Source organism: Capsaspora owczarzaki (genome assembly GCF_000151315.2).
Source record: "Capsaspora owczarzaki ATCC 30864 unplaced genomic scaffold supercont2.5, whole genome shotgun sequence".
In the NCBI taxonomy this organism is placed as follows: Eukaryota; class Filasterea; order Ministeriida; family Capsasporidae; genus Capsaspora; species Capsaspora owczarzaki.
Window position 1 is genome coordinate 1,205,746 of NW_011887296.1, and position 25,345 is coordinate 1,231,090.

Below are 25,345 nucleotides of genomic sequence, written 5' to 3' on the forward strand. Positions count from 1 at the left end.
TCGTCCTATTTTTCTCAGCACCCATGTTTGGCACCAGCAAACTCGCTGCGGCGATTGGTAAAGCACAATTTTTTTTTTTCAAAGTGTCGCCATATCTTTTTTTTTTTCATTTTTTTCTTCTAGCTGTAATTCCATCGCGTTCCGTCACCGCTCCGCCTTCGCACAGCCACGCAGCTCAGCCAAATCACGAAAGCGTCGTTCTGCGCACCATCGCCGAAAAACTCGCACAATTTTCTTCTTCTTCCCGCACGAAAACTTTAGCTGGGGGGAGAAACGAAAAGAAAAGAAAAGGCATATTATTTTATATAGCTTTTTAGATTGGGTTTTTTTTCCATCTTTTTTTTTTTTTTTTTTTTTTTTTTTTTTTTTTGCCGTTCGTCATTCGCGATTCGGGTGGGCCGCTCCTTCGTCCGTCCACTCGACACCGGGGCATTCTTACGCACTACAATGCCCGCTGCTTCTCGTTTCACCGCCATTCCGAGCGCCAATGCAAGCACAGCGAGATCTCGATTTTTTTTTTTTTGTTTTTTGTCGGAAGAAGATGACGTCCTCATCGTTCCCGTAGTTGGTTGTTGTTGGATTTTCGATCACCATTGTGGCGTTCTCCCGACCCGACGATCGGAGAGCAGACAGCCGAGTCACTATCCTCCGTGACAACGCGCCGATGCCGCGGCTGTCTCGCGTCGGAACGAGCGTCGACGGTCGAAACATGTTCGGCGTTTTCTGATCTAAGCCTCGCCCGCTTTCACTCACACTTACACTTTCAGCTAGGGAGGGTTACTCTGACGATTTCCATTGTCATCACGCTCACTCTTGCTTGTCGGGTGGCGTTGGACTTTTTGGCGGTTGACAGAGCGATGCACGAACGAAACGCAGCCCAGCGAGGATTGGAACCTCATCCTTGAAATTTGCGACCAGATCAAGCACACTGACACTGGGTAAGTCGAAGTTTGCCAGTGACAGTACAACAAGAGGGGAAGGAGCGCGCGCGCGCGAGAGCGGCTGCTGTGGTAGAAAAGTCGTGTCACTCAAATCTTGCTCTCCACTCCCGTAGTCCCAAGGAAGCCATCAAGACCATTCAAAAGCGGCTGAGCAACAAGAATGCCAGTGTGATTTACTTTACGCTCGTGGTAGGTCTCACGCCCAGCAGGGAGGGCATCATCGTCGTTTTCGATGTTGTGCGTAACCGACTCACTTTTGCTGTGTTTCCTTTTTGAAAATCTCTTACAGTTGCTCGAGGCATGCGTCAAGAACGCCGGCGAGCGGTTTCATGCTGAAATCGCCAACCAAGAGTTTCTCAACTTTCTGGTCAAGCTGGTGCAGCCTAAAGTGCGTTCATCTCTTTTTTTTTTTTTTTTTTTTTTTTTTTTGCTGTTTGGCTCTTATTCGCCGCTGACCTTGCCCTTTCGTTTTTTCCCCGCAGAGCCCCATTCCGGCACGATCGCGCGAGAAGATTCTCGAACTCTTGCAGTCGTGGTCGGACAATTTGGGACACCAGCACGAGTATGCTCTGATCAAGGAGACTGTTCGCAAGCTGCGTGACGAGGGAATTGAGTTTCCCGCCCAGGACATGGATGCCATGTCACCCATTCACACACCTCAAGCCGTACGTACATGTTATGTTGAATGGGGGAGGCGCGGGGGGGGGCAAGGGAAAGGGTTTGGCTGAATGCCGACGGAAACATTGTGCTGACTTGATCCCCTCTGAACGAATGCAGCACGCAATGCCGTCCCCTTCACGCCCGACTGCTGCAGCTGCCACACTCTCGACATATCCGACTTCGTCGCCACCTTCAGACCGAGGCGGGTTTGCCACAATGTCTGACAGCTCACCCGGAGCAAACGCTTATTCCCGCGCGCAACAGCCTCCATCGCAGCCTCAGCCGCAACCACACCCGCAACCGACGTTCAAACTCAAGCTGGAGCCTCACCAGCGTGCAAAGCTGACGACCGAGTTTGGGGTGGTGACTGAGAACTGCAATCTCTTCCGCGAAGTCGTGTCGGCACAGCAGCCAAACGAGCCGATCGAGTCGTTCACTCTTGTAGGGCACTATGAATCGCGTGCTTTGTTTCCAGAAGAGTTTTGCTGCTGCTGGTGCTGGGAAGCGGCAGATTAGCTGTTAATCACTGACGACTTTCTTCTCTCTCCAGGAACTCAAAGAGACGCTTGAAGCAATGCAATCTCGCATCATGGCGCTCGTCGAGCAGGTTTTGGATGAAGATATTATTGGTGAGGAGCAGGCCATCTCTTTGAACATGCTGCGAAAGTGCAAGTGCGCGTACTGTCGCTCACTTCTCCTTGTCCTCTTGCACTCTGCAGTCACCTTGCTCAGTCTGAACGACAAGCTGAACACTGCGTTGGGTCAGTTTGCCGCACTTACACCGGGCCACCAACGGACTCAGCAAGGATTCAATGGCCCGCCGCAGAGTGCGTACCCAGCGGCGCGATCAGGGTTTGCGAGCAGTCAGCAGCAGCAGCAGCAGCAGCCTGGGCACGCAACGCCAACAACATACGCACCATCGCCGGCAGCTTCGTCTGCACCCGCGGAGCCGCAGTTGATTGACTTTGACTCTATGCCGCTTGCCACCAGCGCTAGCGCCCCACAGCCGCCAGCAACGCGCACTGCTTCGTCTGACGCACCGCGACCAGGCTCTGCATTCCTTGCCAATCCCTTCGCGTCCACTGGTACGAGCGTTGATGTTCAACAAATTGTGTTGATGAGAAGGTTTGACACTTGGTTAACTGCATTTTTTTGCCTCATTGGTCGTTTGTGGCTCGTTTTTGTTCATCATTTGGCAGGTTCTACATATGACGACAACATGGAAGCACCATCCATGGGCTCGCTTGCCGGCGCGATGAGTGCGCGTGCCAACCTGGTTGCTGGACAAGCACCACCCGCCGAGGATGATGCTTTTTCGCAGTTGGCCTCATCAAGACTGTCGGCTCGTGCTTCTACTCCATCGAGCAGGTGGGTACCGTTTTTTGTTGATGTTGTAATTGTGTGAAGGTGAAACGGATTGGGATATGGTTTTTTGGTGCGTTTCTGACAACTGCCGTTTGTTTTTGTTGTTTTTTACAGCCCTCCACAACAATCAACGCCTTTACCGACTGCTCCCGGTCAGTCCTCGATTTCGACTGCTGGTATGTCGTCCTTTGAATATCGTCTGATTCAAGGCCAGTTGCATGAACTGACGTTGATTTTTTTTACTTGTTGATGTTTTGTAGACTTTGACGACTTCCTTGCCGAGCGTGGGTTTTCTTCCAAAAAGTCGTCGACGACGACACTCTTAACTGCACCTCCAGCAAACACTCAAAACCGTCGCCAGCTTAATCTCGAAGAGCAGGACGAGGACATGTTTGGACTTTGAAGTGTGTGATTTGGTTTTTGTCGCTGTTTTTTTTTGGTATTTTTTTCCTTGCTAGTGTTGTGTTTGACTGCATCACCCCCCTCTCTGCTTTTGAGAACAAGTCTGAGCAGCAGTGCAACTCGTTTTTCTGTTTCGTTTCTCATACAACCGTTCTAATGTTTCAAAGTCTTACAGTGCATTCTGCTTTCCATCCCTTCCATCTCTTCCATCCCACATTCGACAGTACAGCAAGACACACTCACTTGCAACTTGCTTTTCACTCTTTAATTTTTTTTTTTTTCATATTCTCAACAGCAACAAATGTCCACATCGCCGTCAGTGATTTCCGCCAGCCGTCAGAGCGTGCTTCAGCGCACATTGGGCGTCCTCGGCGGCGGGCAGCTCGGTCGCATGATGGCCGACGCCGCTCACCGCCTGGGCGTCCGCATTGTTGTTCTGGATCCCACTCCCAACAGCCCAGCTGGACAAGGTGAGGCCCGGTCCCATCCATCCATCCATCCATCCATTCATCCATCCACAGAGTCGTCGGCCATTGCCAGGTGGCAACTCGTGGGGGGAAGGGATTTTTCGATTCGACCCCACACCACCGCAGCAGCAGCAGCACCCGACGGGCTTCGTCCATGATGCAAATGCAGATAGACTGAGAGTTAGATAGAGAGAGAGATAGAGAGATATATATAGAGAGAGGGGGGGGGAACTGGGGGACTGGGTCATTGGAAACGGCTCTCTCGCTGGGGGCTGTGCTCTCCAGTTCGCATCCATCCATTCAATCCATTCAATCCATCCCCACTCGTAGTGCCATTTGCCATTCAATCCATCTTGCCACTCACTTTTTGGACCAACAACACGACTGCGACCTTGTTTGTTTTTGTAGCTGCGGACAAGCAGATCGTCGGCGACTTTAAGAACGCAGAGTGCATCGCCGAGCTCGCTGCAGAGTGCGACGTGCTGACGGTCGAGATTGAGCACGTTAACGTGGACGCACTCGAGGCGTCGGCGGCCAAGTGCTCCATCCAGCCATCGCCAGCGACCATCCGAATCATCCAGAACAAGTTCGTCCAGAAGCAGCACTTGCATGCGCGCGGCATTGCGCTCGGCGAGTTTGCCGAGGTCGTCGCGGGCGGCCGCCAGGGTGTCATGGACGCCGCTGCCCGTTTCGGATACCCGCTCATGCTCAAGGCAAAGTGCCTGGCGTACGACGGTCGTGGCAACGCTGTCGTCAAGTCAGAGCAGGACATTGATGCAGCCATCGCCTCGCTGTCCGGCGCTGCTGCTGGCGGCCTCTATGCCGAAAAGTGGGTCCCATTCACGCGCGAGCTTGCCGTTATGGTGGCTCGCGGGCTCGACGGCAAGGTCGTCTCGTACCCCGCTGTCGAGACGTTCCAACGCAACAGCATTTGCCACACGGTTGTTGCGCCCGCCCAAATCTCGGGCGAGATTCTTGCGCGTGCCGCCGCCGTTGCCGAAGCTGCGATCGCCACCTTCGACGGTGCTGGTATCTTTGGCGTCGAGCTGTTTCTGCTTGCTGACGGTGAGTACTTTGGAGATGCGTGTTGAGCAAAGACCCAGCAGCCTGCGTTAGATGTTGATCAACGACTCACGTTTTGTATTTATTTATTTATTGTTGATTCGCGTTCTTGCAGGAACCGTTCTACTCAACGAAATTGCCCCACGCCCTCACAACTCGGGCCACTACACAATCGAAGCTTGCCACACTTCTCAGTTTGAGCAACACATTCGCGCCGTGATGGGACTGCCACTTGGCTCGCCTGCGATGCGCGTCGGTGCATCGGTCATGGTGAATGTGCTTGGCTCTGGTTCTTCCGACCAGGACTTTGATAACACTTGGGCATTGTGCAGGTATGACGAGAGTCTGGATTGGGTTTGAATTGATTGCCGTGTTTGTTTGACGGTGAAAGGTGTTGTTTGCTTCCCCTCACTCTGAATTTTTTCGTTGAAAATGAACTGCAGCTCGTCGCTCTCACTGCCGTCGTCTACTAGCATTCATTGGTATGGAAAGGAGGGCGTCCGCAACGGGCGCAAGGTTGGGCATGTGACCATCACTGGCCCGTTCATGCCCGACGTCCAGGCCGCATTGCGCGCGCTCGGCCCGTCGTTTGCAGACTCGCCCGTGCTCGAATCCACCTTCAAACTTGCCCCAGTCGTGAGCGTGATTATGGGCTCTGACTCTGACTTGAAGACCATGACGGCAGCGGCCCAGATTTTGACGCAGTTTGGCGTGCCGTTCGAGCTGACCATTGTCTCGGCGCACCGCACTCCGCAGCGAATGATGGACTTTGCCAAAACGGCACACACCCGTGGTATCAAGGTCATCATTGCGGCTGCAGGCGGTGCTGCGCATTTGCCAGGCATGGTTGCTGCCATCACCCCTTTGCCCGTGATTGGCGTGCCCGTGCCCCTCAGCTACCTCGATGGTCAAGACTCCCTGTACAGCATCGTCCAGATGCCCCGCGGTGTCCCAGTGGCCACCGTCGCGATTGGCAACTCGACGAACGCCGCACTGCTCGCCGTCCGCATTCTCTCCGTCCAAGCGCCTTCATTGCTCGAAAAGATGATTCAGTACCAAGAGTCTATGGAGCGCGAAGTCCTCGGCAAGGTGGACAAGCTTGAGCAAGTCGGTTGGTCCTCGTACACTGCCGCTGGCCACTAAAAGCTTGAGAGGTTTTGATGATTTTGCAGCATGAGTACCATACGATTTCAATCAGAGCGTTGATACTGGATTATCATTGAATCATGAATCTTTTTTGATAAAGCACCGTGTTCATGTTTTTGGATGGCCCAGTCTTAGAATTTTTTCGCCCACACCTTTTTTCATCACCATGCCAAAGCGATCGAATGGAGCGGCTTCGCCGGCTGTCGCTGAGGTTGACTCTCGGTTTGCCAAGCTGAGCCAGATGCTTGCCGAAGAGCGCGGTCATGGATCCGCGAGCTCACCAAAGCCAAAGCAAAATCTCATGGTGAAGCAGCCAGTACAGCAAGGCAAAGGGCGCAGTCCGACCATCACTGCCAGCAAGTCGACCGGCTCTGACAATGACGACGACGACGACGACGACATTGACGAAGACGAGTTCGAGGACGACGATGAGGACGACCAGTTTGAGGACGAGGACGAGGACGAGCTGTCACACGTGGAGGATGATGACCAAGCCGAGGATGACCAAGACGACCAAGACCAAGAAGACGACGACAATGATCATGATCAGGATGGCGACGGCGATGGCGATGGCGAGGAGGAGCTCGCGGAAGTCAGCGGAAAGAAGCACGACAAGAAGCGACCAGTGATTGAAGCCACTTCGGTCGAATCGTTCAACGAGAAGGTCGCAAAGTCGGGCGTCCTGTACTTGAGCAGGGTGCCGCCGCATATGAAGCCAGACAAGATCCGCCACTTGCTGCAAATTTATGGAGCTATCGGGCGCGTCTTTCTGCAGCCAGAAGGTGAGATCCATGTCGAATGTCGTTTGTATCCGAATTTGTTTTCGAGCAACTACAGCTGTGGGGGCACTGTGTGACGACGCTCAATTCTTGCATCACTCAACCGCAGATCCCGAGGCGAGAAAGCGCCGTATCAAGAAAGGCGGCAACAAAAAGAAGAACTTTTCCGAAGGTTGGATTGAGTTTGCCGACAAGGGTGTCGCCAAGTCTGTTGCTGCCTCGCTCAATGGCACTATGATTGGTATGTCAGCAGGCTGCTGTGCTTTGTTTTGGTGAAGTGCGAGGGCAAGTCCGTACGAACGAACGAAAAAGCGAGTGTGGAAATTGCTGCATTCTGATCGTGTTTCCGGTGTTGACGGACGGATAGGCGGCAAAAAGTCATCCTTCTATCATGACGATTTGTGGCTGCTCAAGTACCTGCCCAAGTTCAAGTGGCACCATTTGACGGAACAAATCGGTGAGCTGTCTAACATGGTGTTTTTGGCGATTCGTGTTTCTCCTAGTTCCTGACTGTTGTCTCTTGTTCATTGTTTTTGTGTTGGTTGCACCCAGCGTACGAGAACGCAGTACGAGACCAACGCCTCCGCACGGAACTCGCCCAGTCGAAACGCGAAAACAACTTTTTCATGGAGAATGTCGACAAATCCAAAAAGATTCGCGAGGTCGAGAGCCGCAAGTTTGCCAAGAAGCGTCAAGCTGATGATGGAGAAGATGACGCACCTTCTGCCGTGCACACAAGCAAGGTACAAGGTTTTTTTTTTCCCGCTTGGTTTTGTTGATTGGCGTTGCTTGAATCATAGAACATCTTAGATGCTCACTTGCCACTGTTTGTGTATTTCAGAAATCTCGCTCGGAAGCAGACGATATTCAAGCTCATCTGGCCGCTGCTCCGATCGTCCGCACATTCAGGCAAAAGCAAGCAGTGCCAGAGCCCGAAGAGCGCACCCGCGCAATGGATCATTCTGTTCTTGCTCGTGTCTTTTCCAATGGCAAATCCGCCTCACCGGCTACTACTAAGCGATAGTCTGAGCTTTTTCTGTTGATGGCTTGAGCAAAATACAGCGCTATCACCCCCAGACCTACCCCCAGACCTGGCAGTAAATTGAACAAACTCCAACCAAGCCACGATCAGCTGGCGTCTTGTCCTGGCATAGATTTCCCGACAAAAAACCCCATTCTTCAGAATGCAAACGGCTTATTGCTCAATCTAGGACGCTTCATTGTAAATCTTCACGAGCCCAGTCGTCAACATCACATAAATCACTGTCCTATGCAAGCCGCGTTCAGCTCGTCGTTTCCGACGACGATCGCTCCAACGCTCGGACTGCCACGACGCCTCGCCCTTCGAGAGCTCGGACTGCTACATCCATCGCGGTCGTCGTCGTCGCGCGGGCAGGCTGGCGTCGGGCTACAGCAGGCAGGATTCCTCGCCTCGGTGCTCGCGCCTCGATCTCTGCCCGCTTGGTACGTCTCGGACGTGGCAGAGCACGCCATTCCGCTCAACGATACACTCGAGCGAGCTTTTGCCCCCATGGAGTGCAACTTTGGCCCTGGTAAGTGCACAGACGACGCCCTCCTCTGCACACGATCAGAACGGGTTGGACAGCGTAACTTTTCCCGCCAAATTTTTGTCGACTGGGTTTTCCCGCCAAAATTTTCATGATGCTTTCTTGTCATCACCCGGCTTCGTTTCCTCGCCCAATCGACCAATCTTGCCCAATCTGATGCTCACAGAATTGCTTTCTTGAACAGGATCCAAGTCTGGAACGCTTGCAGTGGCTGACGAGGCCGGCTGGGTCTCGTTGATCAAATCCAACCAAACGCAGACAAGTGATTGGGGTGAGCTGCTCGACGACGACCTCCTATGAACCAAACCAAATCAGAACAGTATAGGATGGTTGTGAACTAATGGTCATTTCCACTGACACAGAGAATGGACGGGCTTTCTGGAGCGCACACACGGAAGTCATCAGCGACATTTCCTGGAACGAACATGGCGACGGGCTACTCACGGCATCTGCCGACCATACCATCAGGCTATGGGACCTCGAAAGGCTCAACTACAATTTGTTTCGGGGTCATGCGCTGACGGTCAAGACGGCAAGATTCGTTCCCAACAGCTCCAGTACGTCGTTGCTCGATCTGCTCATGCATGTCAGGACTGTTGTGTTGCGTTACTGACGAGCGAGCACTCTCCCCCTTGCTTCCAACAACGGTAGGCGTGTTTCTCTCCAGCTCTCGTGATGGTGCTGTCATGATGTGGGATGTGCGCATGCGACCTGTGGGTGATTCTCGGCCGCCAACCAATCAGATTTGTCCAGCACACTGGAGCCCCGACTCCAAGCGCAAGTCTGGAACAACTGCAGCAATGATGCTGTTTGACGCGAGAACAATCTTGTCCGCTGGATGCGACGGGTGAGTTGGTTGAATTTTTCTCCTTTCACAGCAAAAGCCGGATGATTTCGAGTTGTTGTTGGCACGGCAACTCAATCGCACTCATCACTCATTCACCATTGTTTGATTTGGCAGCTCGGTGCGCATTTGGGACGCCCGAAAAGCCTACAGTGCATTCAAAGGCCATCCGATTCCAGTGGCAACGATTGTGCCAACTGGCCAGGGCATCACCAGCCTTGATATCGATGCAAGTGGCACGCGAGTCCTTGCTCGCAGCTCTGATGGCAGGTGAGCGACATGCATGAGCCGTCGAAAACTTTCTCTCCAATGTTGTTTCTAACAATCGTTTGTTCGCTTTGTGCGCTGCGTTTTGCTTCCTTTTATTCTGCGGACAGAATTTCGACCTTTTTGCCGTCGCATCCGGACCAACCAGCCGTGCAGTACTGCGCTCAGTCGCTGCGCAAAATATCCACGTCGTATTTTGTGAATGCCAAGTTTAGTCCCGACGGCCAACACATTCTTTCAGGCTCGCACGAAGGCAACGCGTACATTTGGCGTGTAAGGCGATGCCCTTCAATTGCAAAGAGGGGAGAGTCTAAACGGACAAGGTTTGAGCAAACTCATTTTCTGATTTACGCACTCTATGATCTGCAGGTTGATGCTCCAGACCGACAACCTTGGGTGCTGCAAACCAATTCTACCACCTTTTGCGCAGCCTGGGCCAATAATCTCGAGTCAACGGTACGCGGTCTTGACCAATTTTTGTCATCGGTGTAAATTCTGTTCTAATAGCTAGCTGTTGAATGGTGTCGGGAGCAGATTGCGACGGGGTCGGTCCCTGGCATGGTTCGATTCTGGCATTTGGACCGGCATCGAGCAGAGGCTACTGTCGAAGGTATCGACACTTCCCGACAATTCCTAGTTTCCCGGGATTTGGCAACTGCAGTTCTATCCGAAGACGACTTGCGAGCGAGTCCAATGGAAGAGTGGGATTTATCGGCGTCCTTGTCGCCCGCGGGATCGCCAGCTTTCGTGCCATCCGCATCTCCTTTGTCAGCGATGGTGCAAGAGTCGACCGCGGCCTTTTCATCTTCTGAGCCGAGTGGTCTGGCTTCCGAGGCCCTCAGTTCGGAGCTTCTCGCTCAAGAGTGGGCTGCCAACCCCGCGTCCAGTTTACCGCCGGCTTCTTCCTCCCCAGAACGCTTCGCTCGCACAGCGACTGTCACCAGCCACATCTCCATGCACTCGTCTTGGACGTCTTCGGACGAGGACGATAGCGGCAGTGAAAATCCGCTTCGCGCAGACTTTGACGACTACATGTCCGTCTTGACCTCACCAGGAATGCTCTCGGACGCGCCACGATCTGATGGCGCACCTTCTCCACTCCAAGAGCCCAGCGGGGATCTATTGCTTCCGAACGGGCGGCTGCGCACGCAACGAAAGCTCTTTTCCAGCCGTCGTTCGCTGACGGCACCGTCTCTGCCCGCTGGAGATGGAAGTGGAGCTGTTTTGCCTCCGATCGCTGACACTCTGTCGACAGAGTCTGCTGCTGCTCTGAGCACGGCAAGTCCAGCCGCATCACCGGCATCGAGAGCAGCAGCCAGTCCAATAGCATTGCGAAGATACTCGTCTTCCCCATCGTCGCCCTTGTCTGCACGACGGCGTTCCGCGTCGCCATCAGCAGGAGTCGGTGCAAAACGCAAGCTTTCCACCTCCCGCAGACAGGACTCTGCCCAACTCGGGGCTGCAGCTCGTGCGAGCGGAGACCAAGACATTGCGACCTACTTTCGCAAGTCCCAATCCGAGCCTGCACCGGCTACCACGCAGCAGCAGCAGCCTCCAGCTTAACGCCTTACTCACATTCAAGTTAGTTACATTCAAGTTAGTTCATTGTCCAGCCTATTTGTAGTGCCTTATTTATGTTCAAGTTAAGAAGTTTTAATTTGTACTTTTTCCCCCCAATGGCCTTCAACGAAGCAACAATCCTTTATTTTTGGAAAAATGACAAAGAGTATTCATCAAACAGGCTCGAGAATGGCATTGTTTTCCGCGTGCTCACTTCGAAGCGTCAATCCATCATGTCTGATTGGAATTGAAACAATCAGTCTTCACAGAAGCAACATGAAAGCAAATGGTTTTCCTCAAACAGCCTTCCTTACAGCAATGGCAGTGTCATCCATCATGCGCATGCGCTTCGCATCGCCACCAACGTTGGCTGAATCATCGCCATGATCGTGGCCTTGGAAATCTTCCAACTCGAGCGCTTTCCTCTTGGCCATCTAACACCCCCAGCCGATGACGACGCCGATGATGACGAAGGTTTGAAAGTCGCATCAGTAACTTTCGCAACAAAAACCTACAAGCTGGATAAGGCACCAAAAAAAAAAAAAAAACCTCACCTCAACCACTTTGGTGGGGAAGTCAGCCATTTGAGCAACATGGATGCCAAAGCTCTGATCGCACACGCCCGGTCGAACTCGATACAAGAGAGTCAGCGTGCCGTTATCGGTCAGGGCGGACACATGTAGATTGGACACGGTTGGGACAGTATCGGCCAGCGCAGTCAGCTCGTGGAAATGGGTCGCGAATAAGCAAAACCCATGGATCTTGGTGGCAATATGTCTGCGACCAGCAACTTGTTAAAAATTGCATCGCCCAGCAAATGAGGAGATGCGAAACATTTTGGCAATGCTTACTCGGAAATAGCCCAAGCCAGACCAAAGCCATCATACGTAGACGTGCCACGACCCAGCTCGTCAATGATAATGAGCGAGTCTTTCGACGCAGACTGGACAAGCAACACGCACGACGTGAGATTTGATAGTGCTTCACGACGAGTAGCAACGTTCCATACCTTCAAGATCGACGCCGTTTCAAGCATCTCGGCCATGAACGTCGAGACGCCCTTCAGCTGGCTGTCGCCAGCGCCGACACGTGCAAGAATAGAATCCACAATGCAGACTTCGGCCGATGCGCACGGAACAAAGCAACCAATTTGGGCGAGCAGCACAACAACGCCAACCTGAACAGCCATTGAAAAAAGCAACCAAAGTCAGCATCAAGACCGCCTCGCCTCCTGTCTACGGAACCCAACAAAAAGACGCATACTTGACGAATGTAAGTGGATTTGCCACCCATGTTGGGCCCAGTGATAATCTGAAGCTCAGACTTGCCGCGAACGAGCGCGACATCGTTCGCAATGAAGGCCACATCGTCCTGCACTTCCAAGCAAGGATGGCGGGCTCCAAAGAGTCGGATGTTTCCTTCACCTGCACTCAATCACATCACAATGGCCGTGAAACCTCCAGTCTATCAAGCGGACAAGTTCATCAAAAAGACACACCGAAACGACTCACCTTTGGCTGAGACGACAGGACGAACGTAGGGCGTTGGTGCGGACACGGAAATATGGGCAAAGCTGATGCAAATGAAGACAAGACAGTGTGCAATGAGACACAGCGTGTACCTCGTTACAAACAGCGGGGGGAGCATCCAGCGTCTTTACCTCGCAAACACATCGAGTTCAGCCACAAGTGCATTGAGCAATTCCAAAGGTTCGCAATATCCGCCTGCCAAAACCAAAAACGCAAAAGTGAGAACAGCACCCTCCCCTTTCGCTCCTTTTTGGGCTTGCATAGCTCAGCCGAATCTCAAGGTTTTACCTGCAACTTTGATCACTTCGGTCGCCAACGTCGACTGGATGTCGTCGTAATCCTTCTTGAGTTGCGCAAACTCATCGTTCAGCGCGCGGAGCTTGGGGCTCACAAAGCGCACTCCATCCTTTTTGGTGTCGATAGTGGTGTACTTTTTGGAAGTGCGCAGCGCTGCCTCCTGAGCGCGGGACACTCGGAAAAAGTAGCCAAACTGTGCATTGTTTTCGAGCTTGAGCACCTTGTTGGGTTCGAGGCTCAGATCACGCGCAGCCTACCAAGGACGACAAAGTGAGTGAGCATTTTCAGGTGTTAAATGGGCAAACGCGCCTTTGAAAATGACAAAAAACTTTACTCACAATATTGAGTTGCTGGTGGATTTGCGAGCCAATTTCGTCCGATTGAGCACGCAGCGCTGTAAAACAAGAAACGGCGCGACCAGTTAGGACGAGTCAGTTGCGATCATTCAGCCCCCTTCCACTCCTCAACACTCACCTGCAAGACGCTCGTCAAAGGTCGGCTTGATGACAAACTCGTGTTGCTCAGTGCGTTCCAGGTCGATGGTGGTTTCGACCAGTTCTTCCAACTTTGCACAGTCGGCGATAATTTCCTGAGATGGGGGGGGGGTTGTTCAACACGACAGGACAAAGAATGAGTGCCGAGTAACTTGGACATTGACAATCATCCGTGGAAAACAAAATTGCACAAAGGGTTGCAGAACCTACCCCGAGGCTGTTGACGAAACGCTCGCTGACAATTGCGCCGTACTGCGCATGATTGACGTAGCCCTCAAGAGCAGTGCGAAGTGCCGGAAGCCGCACGCAGACTTGATACAATCGAACACAGTCCTGCAATGTGGCTTTTCCTCGCTGGAAGCGCTTCGAGATGCGATGCAAGTCTGGCATGCGTCGCAAGTGATCCTCCTAGCAAAAATGAATACCATCCAATCAAAGACACACACAATCAGCTCCTCAAAGCACCATTCAAGCCAAGCACAAAACAACAAAAGACCAAACAAAACAAAAGGCCAAACCTGAAGGGCAACGCGAAGATCGCTATTTTCAGCGAGCAGCTCAACAATGTTCAGGCGTTCCTCTGTCATAGCGATGGAAAAAAGAGTTGACACGCGACTGTTAGGTACTGCAATTCAAGTCCAGCAATGAAATGTGACAAAGTCCGTGCTTACCAATCTGGGCAAGGTTTGTCAATGGCTGCTTGACCCACTGCGCGAGCAAACGCTGGCCTTGAGCAGTCTTGCACTTGTTCAGCAATCCAGTGAGATTCATTGTCTTGTTTCCTCCTGAAGAGGCAGAATGCAAGAGGTTGAGAGAAGCGGCTTGCTTTCAAACATGCAAACACACTGCAAATCTATTCGTTTCCTTACCATCCAACGGCGAGGCCACAAGGTTGAGCGCACGCACAGCGGCGGCATCCAAGCGCATGTACTGGCCGAGATCAAATGGCTTGATGCGGAATTGACCAAAGTTTGACGCATCCGACAAGAGCTGGTCGTGGAGTACGAGACACAAGCGTTAAACCAGTGGACCCAACCAATAAAGTGCAAGCCCAAACTCAAATATTGCATACCTCCAAGTACTTGACGAGGGCTGCGGTAGAGGCCATTCCGTACACCAAATCCATTTCAGCTGAGCACAGCAGAAAGAAGCAGTCGATGACACAAGAGGAAGAGTTAGCTACAGCATGGAAAACGCAAAGCAAAAACAAAACAAAAAAAAAAGCCAACACGATGAGCCGGTTGGACGCGACTTACGGAGAGAGGCAGCAGATGTCGACTCGGGAAGACGCAGCAAGCGATTCAAATCCTGCACCAGATCTTTCGAGGCAAAGTCGGCACGCTTGCGGTCGGTGACGAGAATCCCGCCTCGCTCGAGCACGACGCGGACACGCGCGCAATCGGCAGACCCGGCCTCCGAGGTGAACAGACACTCTTTGGCGCTAATTTGCACGGTGAGCGCCTCCAAGTTGGAGAACTGGTCGTTGTCTGCAAATTGGCAGACGCTGATTGTGCGTTGCGTGGCGTCGGCAAACGAGACGCCGACCATCTACAAAACGGGTTGGTGGAGACCAGTGAGCGTTGACATTCAGGAGCAACCATCTCCTCCGTGTGCATTCATACCCTGTTTCCATCATCAACACCCAGCTTGATGGCCATCACAACAGCAGACGTCGACATTTCCGAATTGCCCGTGAACAACATGTCCTCGAATTGCTGCAGATTGCCAGGCGAGCCCTGCAAAGCAAGAAAGCACCAACAACAACATTAGCAACAGACTTAAATGCTCTCACACACAACATGTCCAAATCCAATCAGAGAAAACACATACTCGACGCGACAAGACCCACGCGTTGCTGTTTTTGCCGCCTTCACGCGCATAAACCTCGACTCGATTCTGGCGCAACAGGAGCAGCTCTCGGAGAATGGTCTCGAACATGAGCTGCGACATTGTGACATAGGGCACTACAAGTGACAGTGACACAGTTTGTGAGTGATGATTGAGACTGACTTGTTCTTTGGCAAAAATCAGGAGCCGTGCGTACCTGTTCCAATGTGCTTAATCACAGCAAGCGTATGGTAAAATTCCTTGGCAACGAGCACTGCATCGTCGCCATGCACCGAATAGTAGTCCTAAAGCAGAAGAAGAAGAGGGAAGGTGAGAAAACGATGAACTGGCCTTTTCAGCGAGCGCCACGGATGGAGACTCACCTGTCGATCAAAGATGCGAACAGTTGTTGCCGACTTCTGCTCATGGACACAAATGCAAACAAAAAGGAAACGACAGAGACATGGACAGAGATGAGTGAAATGCACGCAAGTTTGGCGCGAAAAGCCACAGCACTGGCAGAACGACATGCAGCAGCGACAACGTGCCTCAGGCAGCCCACGGTAGAAGCTCAGGAAGCCTTGCTCGGTGCGGTTGTCTGTGAGGAGGAGATGGCAGAGCAGATGAAGGCAGTGTGGCAGCACACCAGAGTGAGTATCGGTTTTTCCCGCCAAAATCGAAACTTTCCCGGGTTTTTTTTTGTTTCGTTCGTTCGCTCCCGATAGCCAAACAACGCACGCTCCGTTCGCCCCCGCCTCTTTGAGCAACAAATGAAGCCAAGAGGTCAAGCGACATGATATCGACAGCTAGCTGCAGAGTGGAGTGACGGCGGGGTTGTGCACTGGAAAAAGCGCAAAAAAGCCCCCCCCCAAAAGCTTTCCGCTTTACCAAGCTCGATCTGCGACTGCTGGTTGCCGCCGCTGCCTTGGGGTTCATCGTCTTCGTCCATTGTTTAGAGATAACGAGTGGTTTGAGGAAGAAGCAGCCAAAGCCAAACACAAAGAAAAACAACGGCTCGTGACTAAAAGGAAGACTGGGACTGAGACTAAAGAGCTCAGATTGCTCAGACATGTCATTTTCAATCATTCATCCGCATTGTACAAGGTTCACTCTCCAGTCTTGTATTTGTATTGCACAGTAATGCCAGCGCGCACTCATTCGCATCCGCATGGGACCAACAACAACATTGCCACGCCGTCCGCCCCACACGCCGGCATGCATCATACCAACGCAGACCCAACGCATCGCTTGCTGGGTCCCATGGCGCCGCTCGTCCGCCAGTTCGCCGTGCTCGGACTCGATGACGCGAACGAGCTGCTTCCATTGCCAATCCAGCCAGTGAGCGCCGCGACGCCCGTGCCCCACTCCGACCCCACCTTCACCACAGCAACAGCAACAGCAACAGCAACAGCAACACCCAAACATGGCGTCGGAGTCGGATCTGCGTCTGGGTGGGCTTCGTCGTCCTCAGCATTGCCACCGCTCTGCCTCGCATTCAAGGGCGCAGTGCTCTCGTCGTACGGCCAGCGGGACATTCATCGCATCGACGCTGCTGCTGATGCTGCTGCTGCTGCTGCGTCGTCACAGAATAGCACCAATGCAATGGATGACGATGCGTCGAGCGTCACCTCGTCCATCCTAGCGCGGCGAAGGCGGCGAAGGCGGAGACTGCGTCGTCATCACCGTCATCAGTCTGCGACGGCTACTGCTGCTGCTGCTACTGCGACCACGACCACCATGACGGCCACGAATGCCTCTGGAATGGGCGGCGTTGCGTTGCAGCAGCCGAGCTACAGGGGCATCCCGATCGGCGTGGATGCGAGCGTTCTGGACGCTGAGCTGCAGGCGCTCGAATGGCGTCGCGCGGGTCGTCGGAGCGATGACTCGGACGCGATCCATCCGTCCTCCTCCTTCTCCATGTCCCTGCAAGACCAGTCAAGCTCTGCAACGTCAACCGACTCGGATGACGACGACGACGACGACGACGATGACGATCAAGGCTTCGACGATGATGATCAAGACTTCGACGATGATCAAGATCAAGATCAAGTCAATCCCGCGAGTCGGCCGCATTGGCGGGCGCAACCGCGTCGGCTCGATAGTACCGCATCGCTAGTGTCTGAAAACCCTGCAGATCGACTGCAAGCGCATCCAGCATCCTCGCAGGAGGAGGTCGACTGCATTGATCCAGAGATGCTCGGGTTGTTCTGCCTGCCGAACGGCATTCGCTTTTCACGTTCTCAAGGAAAGCCCGTCTTTTACACGTTCGTAATGACCTTGTCGGACGGAACGCGGCTGTACGGCGCCAATCTGCTCTTCCACGAGCGCGTCACTTCGCCGAACGTCCGGATTGCGCTCCGCATGCTCAGTGACATTTACAAGATTGAGCACTTTGATGGCGCGGCAGTCCCTCCAAGCATTCTGCCCTTCCTAGTTGGTGACGAGTCCACCCCATTGTTTGCACCAAAAGTCTTGTGCATCACCTCCGTCTACCCGGCCTTTACGGCCTTCCGCGAGTATCTCACCCAGCTCCATTCGAGCTTTGTAGAAGTGGAGACGGACATTCCCCTCGAATGCTTTGTGCACAACCTTGGTGAGTTTGAATGTATGAGGGACGTGGGCATGATATTCAGGGCATTCGTCTGGATCGACTCACTTTCTCTCGACTCGCAAAATTCCCGATTTTTTTTTATCTTTGAGTAGTGGAGGAAGTCCCGCTTCCCCGACCCAACCAGATTGTCGAGTTCAAGTGCCGGGAAAGCATCTTTGTGACACGACCAGCGACGGACGAGCTTCCTTTGTTTGACTTTTCCTTCATGCCGTTGTTCAAGTGTCTTGGTAAGAGTCCGACGACCACTCCGCCTCACTGCCAGCTCACACTGCCAGCTCACACTCCCCACTGTTCCTTGCACACTCTTCTCATCGCTTGCAGGTCTTGATAACGTCCTCGTGCTGTTTCGGTGCCTGCTGGCGGAACAGCGCATCGTCCTCAAATCGCGCGACTTGGAGCTCTTGTCGCCATGCGTGCTGGCGGCAGAGTCGCTCTTGTATCCATTGCACTGGCAGCACATCTTTATTCCGATTCTTCCACTTGAACTCCGGCACTTTTTGCAGTCGCCAGTGCCCTATGTCGTTGGAATGGCGTGCGTTGCGCCCGAGGCGTCTAATTTGTCCGACAGCTACGAGAGCGACCGGGCGAACGCATCGGCAGAGGCCCTGCCCCGGTCGGCGTCAACGTCTCCGCCACGGCGTGACTCTGCCGGCAACTTGAACCTGATGCACGACGATGATGCACACACTGATCGCCAGGTCCAGAAAAAGAAGGTCTTTCGCTCGTTCAGTGTCGAGGAAGCCGGCCTGGCGCCGGAGGAGGTCGAGCAAGTGGTCTGGGTTGACTTGGACGCAGGAACGGTGATTGTTCCGGTGACGGACGAGCCCGTGCCGCGGCTGCCCTTGACTCATTACGAGACGCTCTACTCAAAGCTCTATTCGACGCTTGCCACTCACCTCAACTCTGTCGAAGCAGAGCGTCTGGCCACCCATTCTGGCGACAGTGCTGCGGAGGCGCAAAACTCTGCTGCGTTTCTGGACGCCCATGAGCGACAACTCACCATGGTTATTCGCATGGCCTTTGTTGAGTTTTTCGCCGGCGTGCTTGACGGCTACGAGGACTTTGTGGTGGACAGCGAAGCAGTGGTCCATGGCCGGGCGGATGATAAGACAGACGCGGCGGGCGCTGGATTGAAGGATTCCTCTGAAAGAGATCGAAGCCAAGATCCATCATCATCGATGCCAGGCACCCGCCAAGATTTGCAGTTGCCACCGGCTGGCTTGCGACGGCGACGACATAGCTTTTCGGCTCACATGAGCGTCCCAAGTCACTTTAGCGTTTCCAGTGTCGATCAAGACATTGCATTGCGTGAGGCAGAGTCGCGGCTCGCCCTGCAGCAATTGCAGCTGCAGCAGCATCAACAACAGCAACAGCAGAACAACTCGGATCAATCTCGCACTCGTGTTGGGAGCTTGACGCACATGATTTCGTCCTTTTTGAATCCTCCTCCTCCTGGCAACGACCCCCCTGCCTTGGAGGGCACCGCTTCGGACGAGCTGACCCGCATGTCTGCCTCGACAGAGTTGTATCCCGAGCCAATTCTGGGCGGCGAGTCTCGGGGTGGCTCGACCATCGCGGCTTTCATGCGGAAACGCACACGTCGACCCAGCATTGGAGGTGGCAGCGTCAGTTCATTGCAATTGTCGATGGGCGGAGACGGTTCTGAAACACCTGGTGGCACGTCCCTCGCCTCCGTCACGCGCAAGATTATGCTGCGCTTGGCCACGACAGCAACAGCTCGCACAGACGACGGCTGGCTGACCAATTTTGACACGGCTGGGTTTGTCGCCGACAAGCCCAGCAGCGACCGCTCCTTTTTGGTGCACTTGCTTTCCACCCAGGCCTTCCATGCGTTCATTGACGATCGCCGAGTCAGCCCCGAGCTCCAGTTCTTTGATTTGTGCCTGCGCAAGTCGAGCTATCGCTTCCGCTACTTGGTGGCGCCCACGCAACAGCCGTTGCCTGTCGCCACTGCCAGCCAGGTGATGCCACCACCGACTGCCATTGTCGGGCGGACTCGCCCACCGCCCCTCCTGGCGCCTAGTCTTGACGGCGACTCGCTGGATCAGATTCACATCCGAGGGTTGCTTTCTGCCTTTGGCAGCAGTGCCAGCGCTGGATCCATCCAAAATCAGTTCATGTCCTCGGCGAGTGGTGGTGGTGGTGGCAACGCTGCTGGTACTCCTACAACGGCTTCTATGGGTGGCGATGCAAGCAGCGGATTTCTCTCGACCGACGACCACAATCTGACCGCCTTGCTGTTTACTTCTGGTCGTCGCAAAGACGGCTTTCGTGCGCCGGAGCCTCGGCCAGCCATGTTTGCCAATCACCCGCGCTCTCTCGCCAAAGGCCACTTTCCGCTCTTGTCCACCCAGACCACGAGTGTGTCCGCTTCTGGTCCGATGGACGCGCGAACTGGACCCGCCTCGCAAGCCGCTGCGGCTGTTGTCGCTCCGCCCGAAGCGTTTGGCCCTGGAACAGCCCTTGGTGTGGAGCAGCATGCCGACACTCTGCTCTCTGACGGCAGCGATGCAGACGCTCTTTCGCAGCACCCCCACATCGCCGTCACGACTCCAAATGTGGCAATGGACAACATGGCTGCAGCAGCATTTGCGGTGCGTGCGACTCCGCGACGCACCTTGCAGGATCGGAGCCGCTTGCTGGACGAGGAGGGCTTCGAGCCCGTGTCTGTGTTTGCATCGTCGGCTCCCGCCGCACTCGACGCTGGTGGCTTTGCCAATGGAGCAGAGATGGACGAGGGCGAGGCGACGGCCAGCCTGTCCTTTGGCCTGACCACGCCTCAGGTGGCCAGTCGATCCGGGATGTCTATCACCGCCTCCAGTGAGACACTGCGCTTTGTGTCACCGTCCACCATGCCGATTACCAGCGTGGACGCGTCGACCCCAACAGCGGCTCGTGGCGCTGCTGCCAATCGATTGATTGCAGACTCCTTCCGAGGGAGGGGTTCCTACCAGCAGCTGCCCGATAGCAGCAGCCAGCAAAGTGTTCTTTCAAGCAATGACAAGTACTGTGCCGAGATGCTTGCGGCCGTGAATGCGATTGTTCATCGCCTCATCAAGCTGCACGCAACCAGCTCCTTCCCCGAGGTCGCCGCAAAGTTTGAACGCGCCGCAGCACGCTCACAATCTTCTTCCTCATCGAGCACGGCAGCAAAGACATCATCAAGAAGGCTGGGCTTGGGACAAAATCCGAATAATGGTTCTGCCAAGCAGCTCGGCCTGAGTACCACGTTATTTGAGAAGAAGCTGCACCGACGCAGCCTATCCTACGATGGCCAAGTTGCCAACGCGGATGTGACTGGTCTAGCCGAGACGAATGGTCTCAATGGCGCCGAGAGCTCTGCCGCAACTAGAAACCCAAGCCAACGCCAGCCCGGCGGAGCCGCGTCATCGTCCCAGGCAGACTCCACCGTCCAGCTGCGAGATTCTACCAGACACAACCAAGAAACGCTGGTGACACTTCTCTGCCTGACCTTGGAGCGGATTTGGGCCCACGGCTTGAAAATGTCCCTCGGCAAGTCCAGTTTCTGGCAGCTACTGCAACTGTCCGAGCAGGCGGTAGACTTGGAGCCCATCGTCCAACTCAAAGAGCTTCGATCGGGTTTTGCGCGAGGCCGGGCCTGGGTTCGCTATTGCCTCGAGCGCAGAATTTTAGCGCAGCAGGTGGACAGGGCGATGGCTGAGGCGGATCCTTACTTGGCGTTGTATCATCCTACTGCCTTCCTGTGCAATCCCGAGTTGCGCCTGGCTTTGATTATTGCCCTCGCCGGATTGTCCATGGTAGAGAGCTCAGAGTTTTCCGCCTCGTACGAGCTGCCGTCGCGACCCGCTCGCGCTTCAGAAATGCTGTCTCACGGCATTCAGGTGCAGCGTCGGCGCATGATGTCGTTCCGACTCTCTCAGGTTGGGGCCTCAGGAAGTGTCGAGTTTGATGCTTCGGCAGTGCCACCGCGTGAGGAGCAGACGCACTCCGCCACGGCCACCACGACCACCACCACCACTCCTACTCCTACAACCACGTCCAATTCGTCCAACAATGCGACGCGCTCGCGCAGTCAGTCATCCAGCATGCTCATTGTCGGCCCCGAGAAGCCAGGAGTCCTGCATCCAGTCTCGTTAGACCTGAAGCCGCCATTACTCCTCAGGTCCGCCGCCCATCCGAACTCCTCGCGGCAAACGACGACGTCGTTCAACGCCCCGATTCAGAATCCGCTTCATGTGAGTGCCAGTGCTGGTGCCAGTGCTGCGTTACCTCCCGCCAATCCACCAGAGCTGGTCCATTCAGCCTCTGCCGCGTCTGGCCTGTTCCAACGGATGCGCAAAGGTGCATCACAAGCACCCACGTCCCAGCAACCATCGTCCTCGATGTCCCTTCAGGACGTGCTCGAGGACCTGGACTGTGAACGTCAGACGGCGCGGTTGCTCCGCACCGAGTTGGCGTCGGCAATGCTCAAGATGGCCGAGTACGAAAGCCGTCAACGCGCATCCCTGTCGCCACTCGGCTCTGATGCTGCGAGCGGGAGCACCACGACTCGAGCCTACGATTCGCTTCCGTCCACCACGTTATGAGTTTCTTTCGGAGCATTGGTTTCGATCGATGATCACAAAAAAATACAACCAAACCAATTACAACCAATTTTACTTTGAATTTGGAGTAAATGCAGCTTTTACTTTGGAAGCAGCTTTGCCGACCAATCGTAAACACGAAACAAAAGGAAAAAGAAAAAGAAAACGAAAAAAAAGAGGAAACGACACAACTGAACGACACAATACCAAAAACCAAGCAGCTCTTCTACAAATGGGCTTGGGTCGAGTGTGCCCAGGCCTTGGCCAATTGATAGGCAATGGCGAACGGAGGGGGTAGCCGGAAGTTGGCGCTGGCGCTGTTGGTGCGGGAGCGAGGGGCAGAGGACGATCGCTGGGCGGGCGTGGGCATGGTGTCTGTTGACTTGCTGAGTGCATCAAGGAGCTGCTCGCGCGTCACCCATTGGCAGGACTCGAGCTCCTTGTCGTGCAGTTGAATGTCGGTGGACAGGGCTTGCGCAAAGCAGCCAATCATCAAGGACGATGGGAAGGGGAAGGGTTGGCTGGTGTAGTAGGTGACATCGCCCACCAGAATGCCGGCTTCCTCGTAAATCTCGCGGCGGACAGCCGTTTCGATGGTCTCGCCAACCTCCATAAAGCCGGACAAACACGAATAGACCGTTGGCGGGAAGCTTTTTTGGCGTCCGAGCAAGACCTTTTTGCGATCGGGGCTGAGAACGAGCATAATCACAACAGGGTCGACGCGAGGGTAGGCAAAGTTGTGAACGCCCGATTGCGACAGACACTCCACGTTGCTGCACTTGCGCTTGTACCCGGCCTCCGCTGGCTGAGTGGCGCTGCCGCATGCGGCGCAGAACTTGTGGCGAGCATGCCAGTCGATGACTGCCGCAGCCTGACCGACAAGTGCTGCATCACCAGGCGACAACAAGAACGAGGCAGGCCGCATTCGCTGGAACTCTTGCACCAAGGGCGTCTCGAGGTTGCGCAGAGGCGCAGCAGCAGTGGCAGCGAGTGGTCGAGCAGCACCCGCGGACGCCAGAGGCGTGGTGGCCGCGCTCGACCCCGGACCGGGGCTCGGCGGCTGCGAGGACGGACGTGAGGCTGGTCGACTGCCGTTGCCGGTGGTGGTTGTGGTGGTGGTGGTGGTTGCCTGGATGGAGGAGACGTCAATGGCAAATAGCACGCGCTTGACTGATGTAGAAAAGACGGGCTTGCGCTTCTTGGGCACCGTTTGAGTACTTGGTGAAGCGGGGCGAGACGCGGAAGCTGCTCCGGCAGTGGACGGTGAGGTCAAGGCAGCAATGGTCACAAGGGGGGACTGATCGACTGTTGAGGAGGAGGAGGAGGAGGAGGCCTCTACGGCGGCAAGCACGTCGCTGGCAGGGGAAGCACCGGCTGCTGCAGACGCGGGAAGGAGCACGTCGTCCGATGAGGCAGTTGGCAGATTCTTTGCGGCGACTTCGAGCGGTTTTGCGCCAAGCAGAATCCAAGTCGCGCCACGAGCGAGATAGGAGCTCACTTCGTCATGGGTGAGCCAAGCGATGCGCATGCCCTTTTGCACTGCAGCTTCGTCGTCAACGTTCGCGGTCGGGAGTTTGAGCAACGGACGCATTTCACTGAACGCGAGGAAGCGGGTGGCCGAGTGTTGGAGCGCCTCGTCCAGCCAAGCAGCGTCGGATCGTTGCAAGTGGCACCGGTCGATGTCGCTTGCGCCAAAAAAGCAAGGCGTCGAGGGAGCAGTGATGCGAAGGTGCTCGGCCAAAGGGAGGTAAGCGGGCGGAACGCTTGAGGTGCTTGAGGTGCTTGAGCTTGTCGTCGTGGTTGTGGCAGCAGTAGTGTTAGTATTCGTAGTGGCAGCACTCGTCGTAGATGCAGATGGAGTGGCATGGTGATGGCCGTACTTGTCAAACAGCTTGTCTACGTCCACATGGCCCCAAAACGCGGCAATGGTCCGTGCGGTCATGCCCGAGTCGTTTGTGAGCGCGGGGTTGACGCGTCGGGAGGCCAGCAGAGCGTCGACGACCTCGACATGACCCCCGCGGCAGGCCAGCATGAGCGGCGTCCATGCGCGCGAGTCTGGCGCGTCGAGTGCGAGGCGGGAAGCGGATGATGACAATCCCATCTCGACCAAGCGGCGCACAGTCACGACGTCGCCCGTCGATGCCGCAGCGAGCAGCTGGCGTTCGAGAGCGAGCATTCCTGCGGGTTTCCACTGGGCAAGCGTCGAGGATGAGCAAGTGGGTGAGCAAGTGGATGAGAACGCGGCGGCGGTCGGAGCAGCAGCAGCGGGTTGCAGTTGCTTGCTAATGCTGTTGCTGTTGTTGGATGCTGCTGCCAGAGTGGAGCGCAGCTGCAGCAGGGTGGCTGAGCGTGGCAGTGATGACGATGAGAAGCAGCGGTAGCGGTGGTTGTTGGAAGGCCGCAGCAGCACAGAGTCGCTGGTCGGAGGTGGAAGAGTTAAGAAGAAGGCGGGACCACGAGTGGGAGCGACCGCCGCTGCTGCTGCTGCTGCTGCTGCTGCTGCTGAGGATGAGGATGAGAAGAGAGAGGACGAGGAGGAGGAGGACGAGGAGGAGAGGACGAGTGCAGTGGATGCTGAGATGCGGAAGGCAGAGGCAGCAGCAACAGCAGCAGCAGCAGTGAGGGCGGCAGAAGAAGAAGAAATAGCCGTGGTTTTGAAAATTTGAAAAAGGAAAAAAAAAAAAAAAAAAACTGAGAAAAGAAACAAAGAGGGTGTGGTGGATGACGATTCAGAATTCAGAATTCAGAATTCAGATTGAAAGACGCCGGAAGATGCGGTAGGCATGTTTGTGGGATCAGATCAGGTCAGATCAGATCAACTAAAGAGAAAGGAGCGCAAAGACTGAAAAAATCAACCGAAGAGCGTTTTGTAGCTCAGAACAGCTCAGAAAGGGAGATATGGCAATGCAAGTTGGTTCTTGCAAAAGACAACAGCAAGTC

At 54.6% G+C, this 25,345-nt stretch overlaps 7 protein-coding genes across 7 annotated transcripts; 5 read left to right on the forward strand and 2 right to left on the reverse strand.

The window, feature by feature from the left end:
* Positions 1-6: 6 nt before the first annotated feature.
* Positions 7-3,560, forward strand: CAOG_03809 (hypothetical protein). Its single transcript, XM_004363480.2, has 11 exons — positions 7-57; positions 854-938; positions 1,055-1,130; positions 1,231-1,329; positions 1,424-1,606; positions 1,719-2,042; positions 2,152-2,230; positions 2,321-2,686; positions 2,801-2,969; positions 3,081-3,142; positions 3,227-3,560. Exons 1-11 carry the CDS (start codon positions 24-26, stop codon positions 3,367-3,369), a joined length of 1,620 nt encoding a protein of 539 aa, XP_004363537.1. The 5' UTR covers positions 7-23; the 3' UTR covers positions 3,370-3,560.
* An 81-nt stretch (positions 3,561-3,641) lies between these two features.
* CAOG_03810 (phosphoribosylaminoimidazole carboxylase) lies at positions 3,642-6,156 on the forward strand. The gene is made up of 4 exons (XM_004363481.2): positions 3,642-3,838; positions 4,244-4,900; positions 5,013-5,229; positions 5,341-6,156. The coding sequence occupies exons 1-4, from the start codon at positions 3,670-3,672 to the stop codon at positions 6,038-6,040; spliced, it is 1,743 nt and encodes a 580-aa protein (XP_004363538.1). The 5' UTR covers positions 3,642-3,669; the 3' UTR covers positions 6,041-6,156.
* A 20-nt stretch (positions 6,157-6,176) lies between these two features.
* CAOG_03811 (pre-rRNA-processing protein esf-2) lies at positions 6,177-7,966 on the forward strand. Its single transcript, XM_004363482.2, has 5 exons — positions 6,177-6,825; positions 6,932-7,063; positions 7,190-7,279; positions 7,375-7,565; positions 7,664-7,966. Exons 1-5 carry the CDS (start codon positions 6,210-6,212, stop codon positions 7,844-7,846), a joined length of 1,212 nt encoding a protein of 403 aa, XP_004363539.1. The 5' UTR covers positions 6,177-6,209; the 3' UTR covers positions 7,847-7,966.
* Positions 7,967-8,092: 126 nt separating this feature from the next.
* On the forward strand, positions 8,093-11,064 carry CAOG_03812 (hypothetical protein; the record flags this gene model as incomplete). The annotated part of the gene is made up of 8 exons (XM_004363483.1): positions 8,093-8,375; positions 8,575-8,661; positions 8,753-8,947; positions 9,042-9,237; positions 9,352-9,504; positions 9,612-9,774; positions 9,871-9,957; positions 10,036-11,064. The coding sequence occupies 8 exons, from the start codon at positions 8,093-8,095 to the stop codon at positions 11,062-11,064; spliced, it is 2,193 nt and encodes a 730-aa protein (XP_004363540.1).
* A 129-nt stretch (positions 11,065-11,193) lies between these two features.
* CAOG_03813 (Msh2 protein) lies at positions 11,194-16,240 on the reverse strand. The gene is made up of 23 exons (XM_004363484.2): positions 16,097-16,240; positions 15,757-15,806; positions 15,592-15,627; positions 15,426-15,513; positions 15,212-15,345; positions 15,004-15,117; positions 14,638-14,929; positions 14,454-14,512; positions 14,251-14,371; positions 14,053-14,166; positions 13,900-13,961; positions 13,592-13,789; positions 13,362-13,476; positions 13,226-13,281; positions 12,879-13,140; positions 12,722-12,785; positions 12,573-12,634; positions 12,325-12,485; positions 12,071-12,238; positions 11,913-12,004; positions 11,616-11,838; positions 11,376-11,495; positions 11,194-11,298 (listed from the first exon to the last, which is right to left on the reverse strand). Exons 1-23 carry the CDS (start codon positions 16,155-16,157, stop codon positions 11,293-11,295), a joined length of 2,658 nt encoding a protein of 885 aa, XP_004363541.2. The 5' UTR covers positions 16,158-16,240; the 3' UTR covers positions 11,194-11,292.
* Positions 16,241-16,337: 97 nt separating this feature from the next.
* CAOG_03814 (hypothetical protein) lies at positions 16,338-22,475 on the forward strand. The gene is made up of 3 exons (XM_004363485.2): positions 16,338-17,801; positions 17,912-18,046; positions 18,141-22,475. The coding sequence occupies exons 1-3, from the start codon at positions 16,349-16,351 to the stop codon at positions 22,406-22,408; spliced, it is 5,856 nt and encodes a 1,951-aa protein (XP_004363542.1). The 5' UTR covers positions 16,338-16,348; the 3' UTR covers positions 22,409-22,475.
* A 12-nt stretch (positions 22,476-22,487) lies between these two features.
* CAOG_03815 (peroxisomal NADH pyrophosphatase NUDT12) lies at positions 22,488-24,915 on the reverse strand. The gene has a single exon (XM_004363486.2). It carries the CDS (start codon positions 24,579-24,581, stop codon positions 22,632-22,634), a length of 1,950 nt encoding a protein of 649 aa, XP_004363543.1. The 5' UTR covers positions 24,582-24,915; the 3' UTR covers positions 22,488-22,631.
* Between the last annotated feature and the right edge of the window lie 430 nt (positions 24,916-25,345).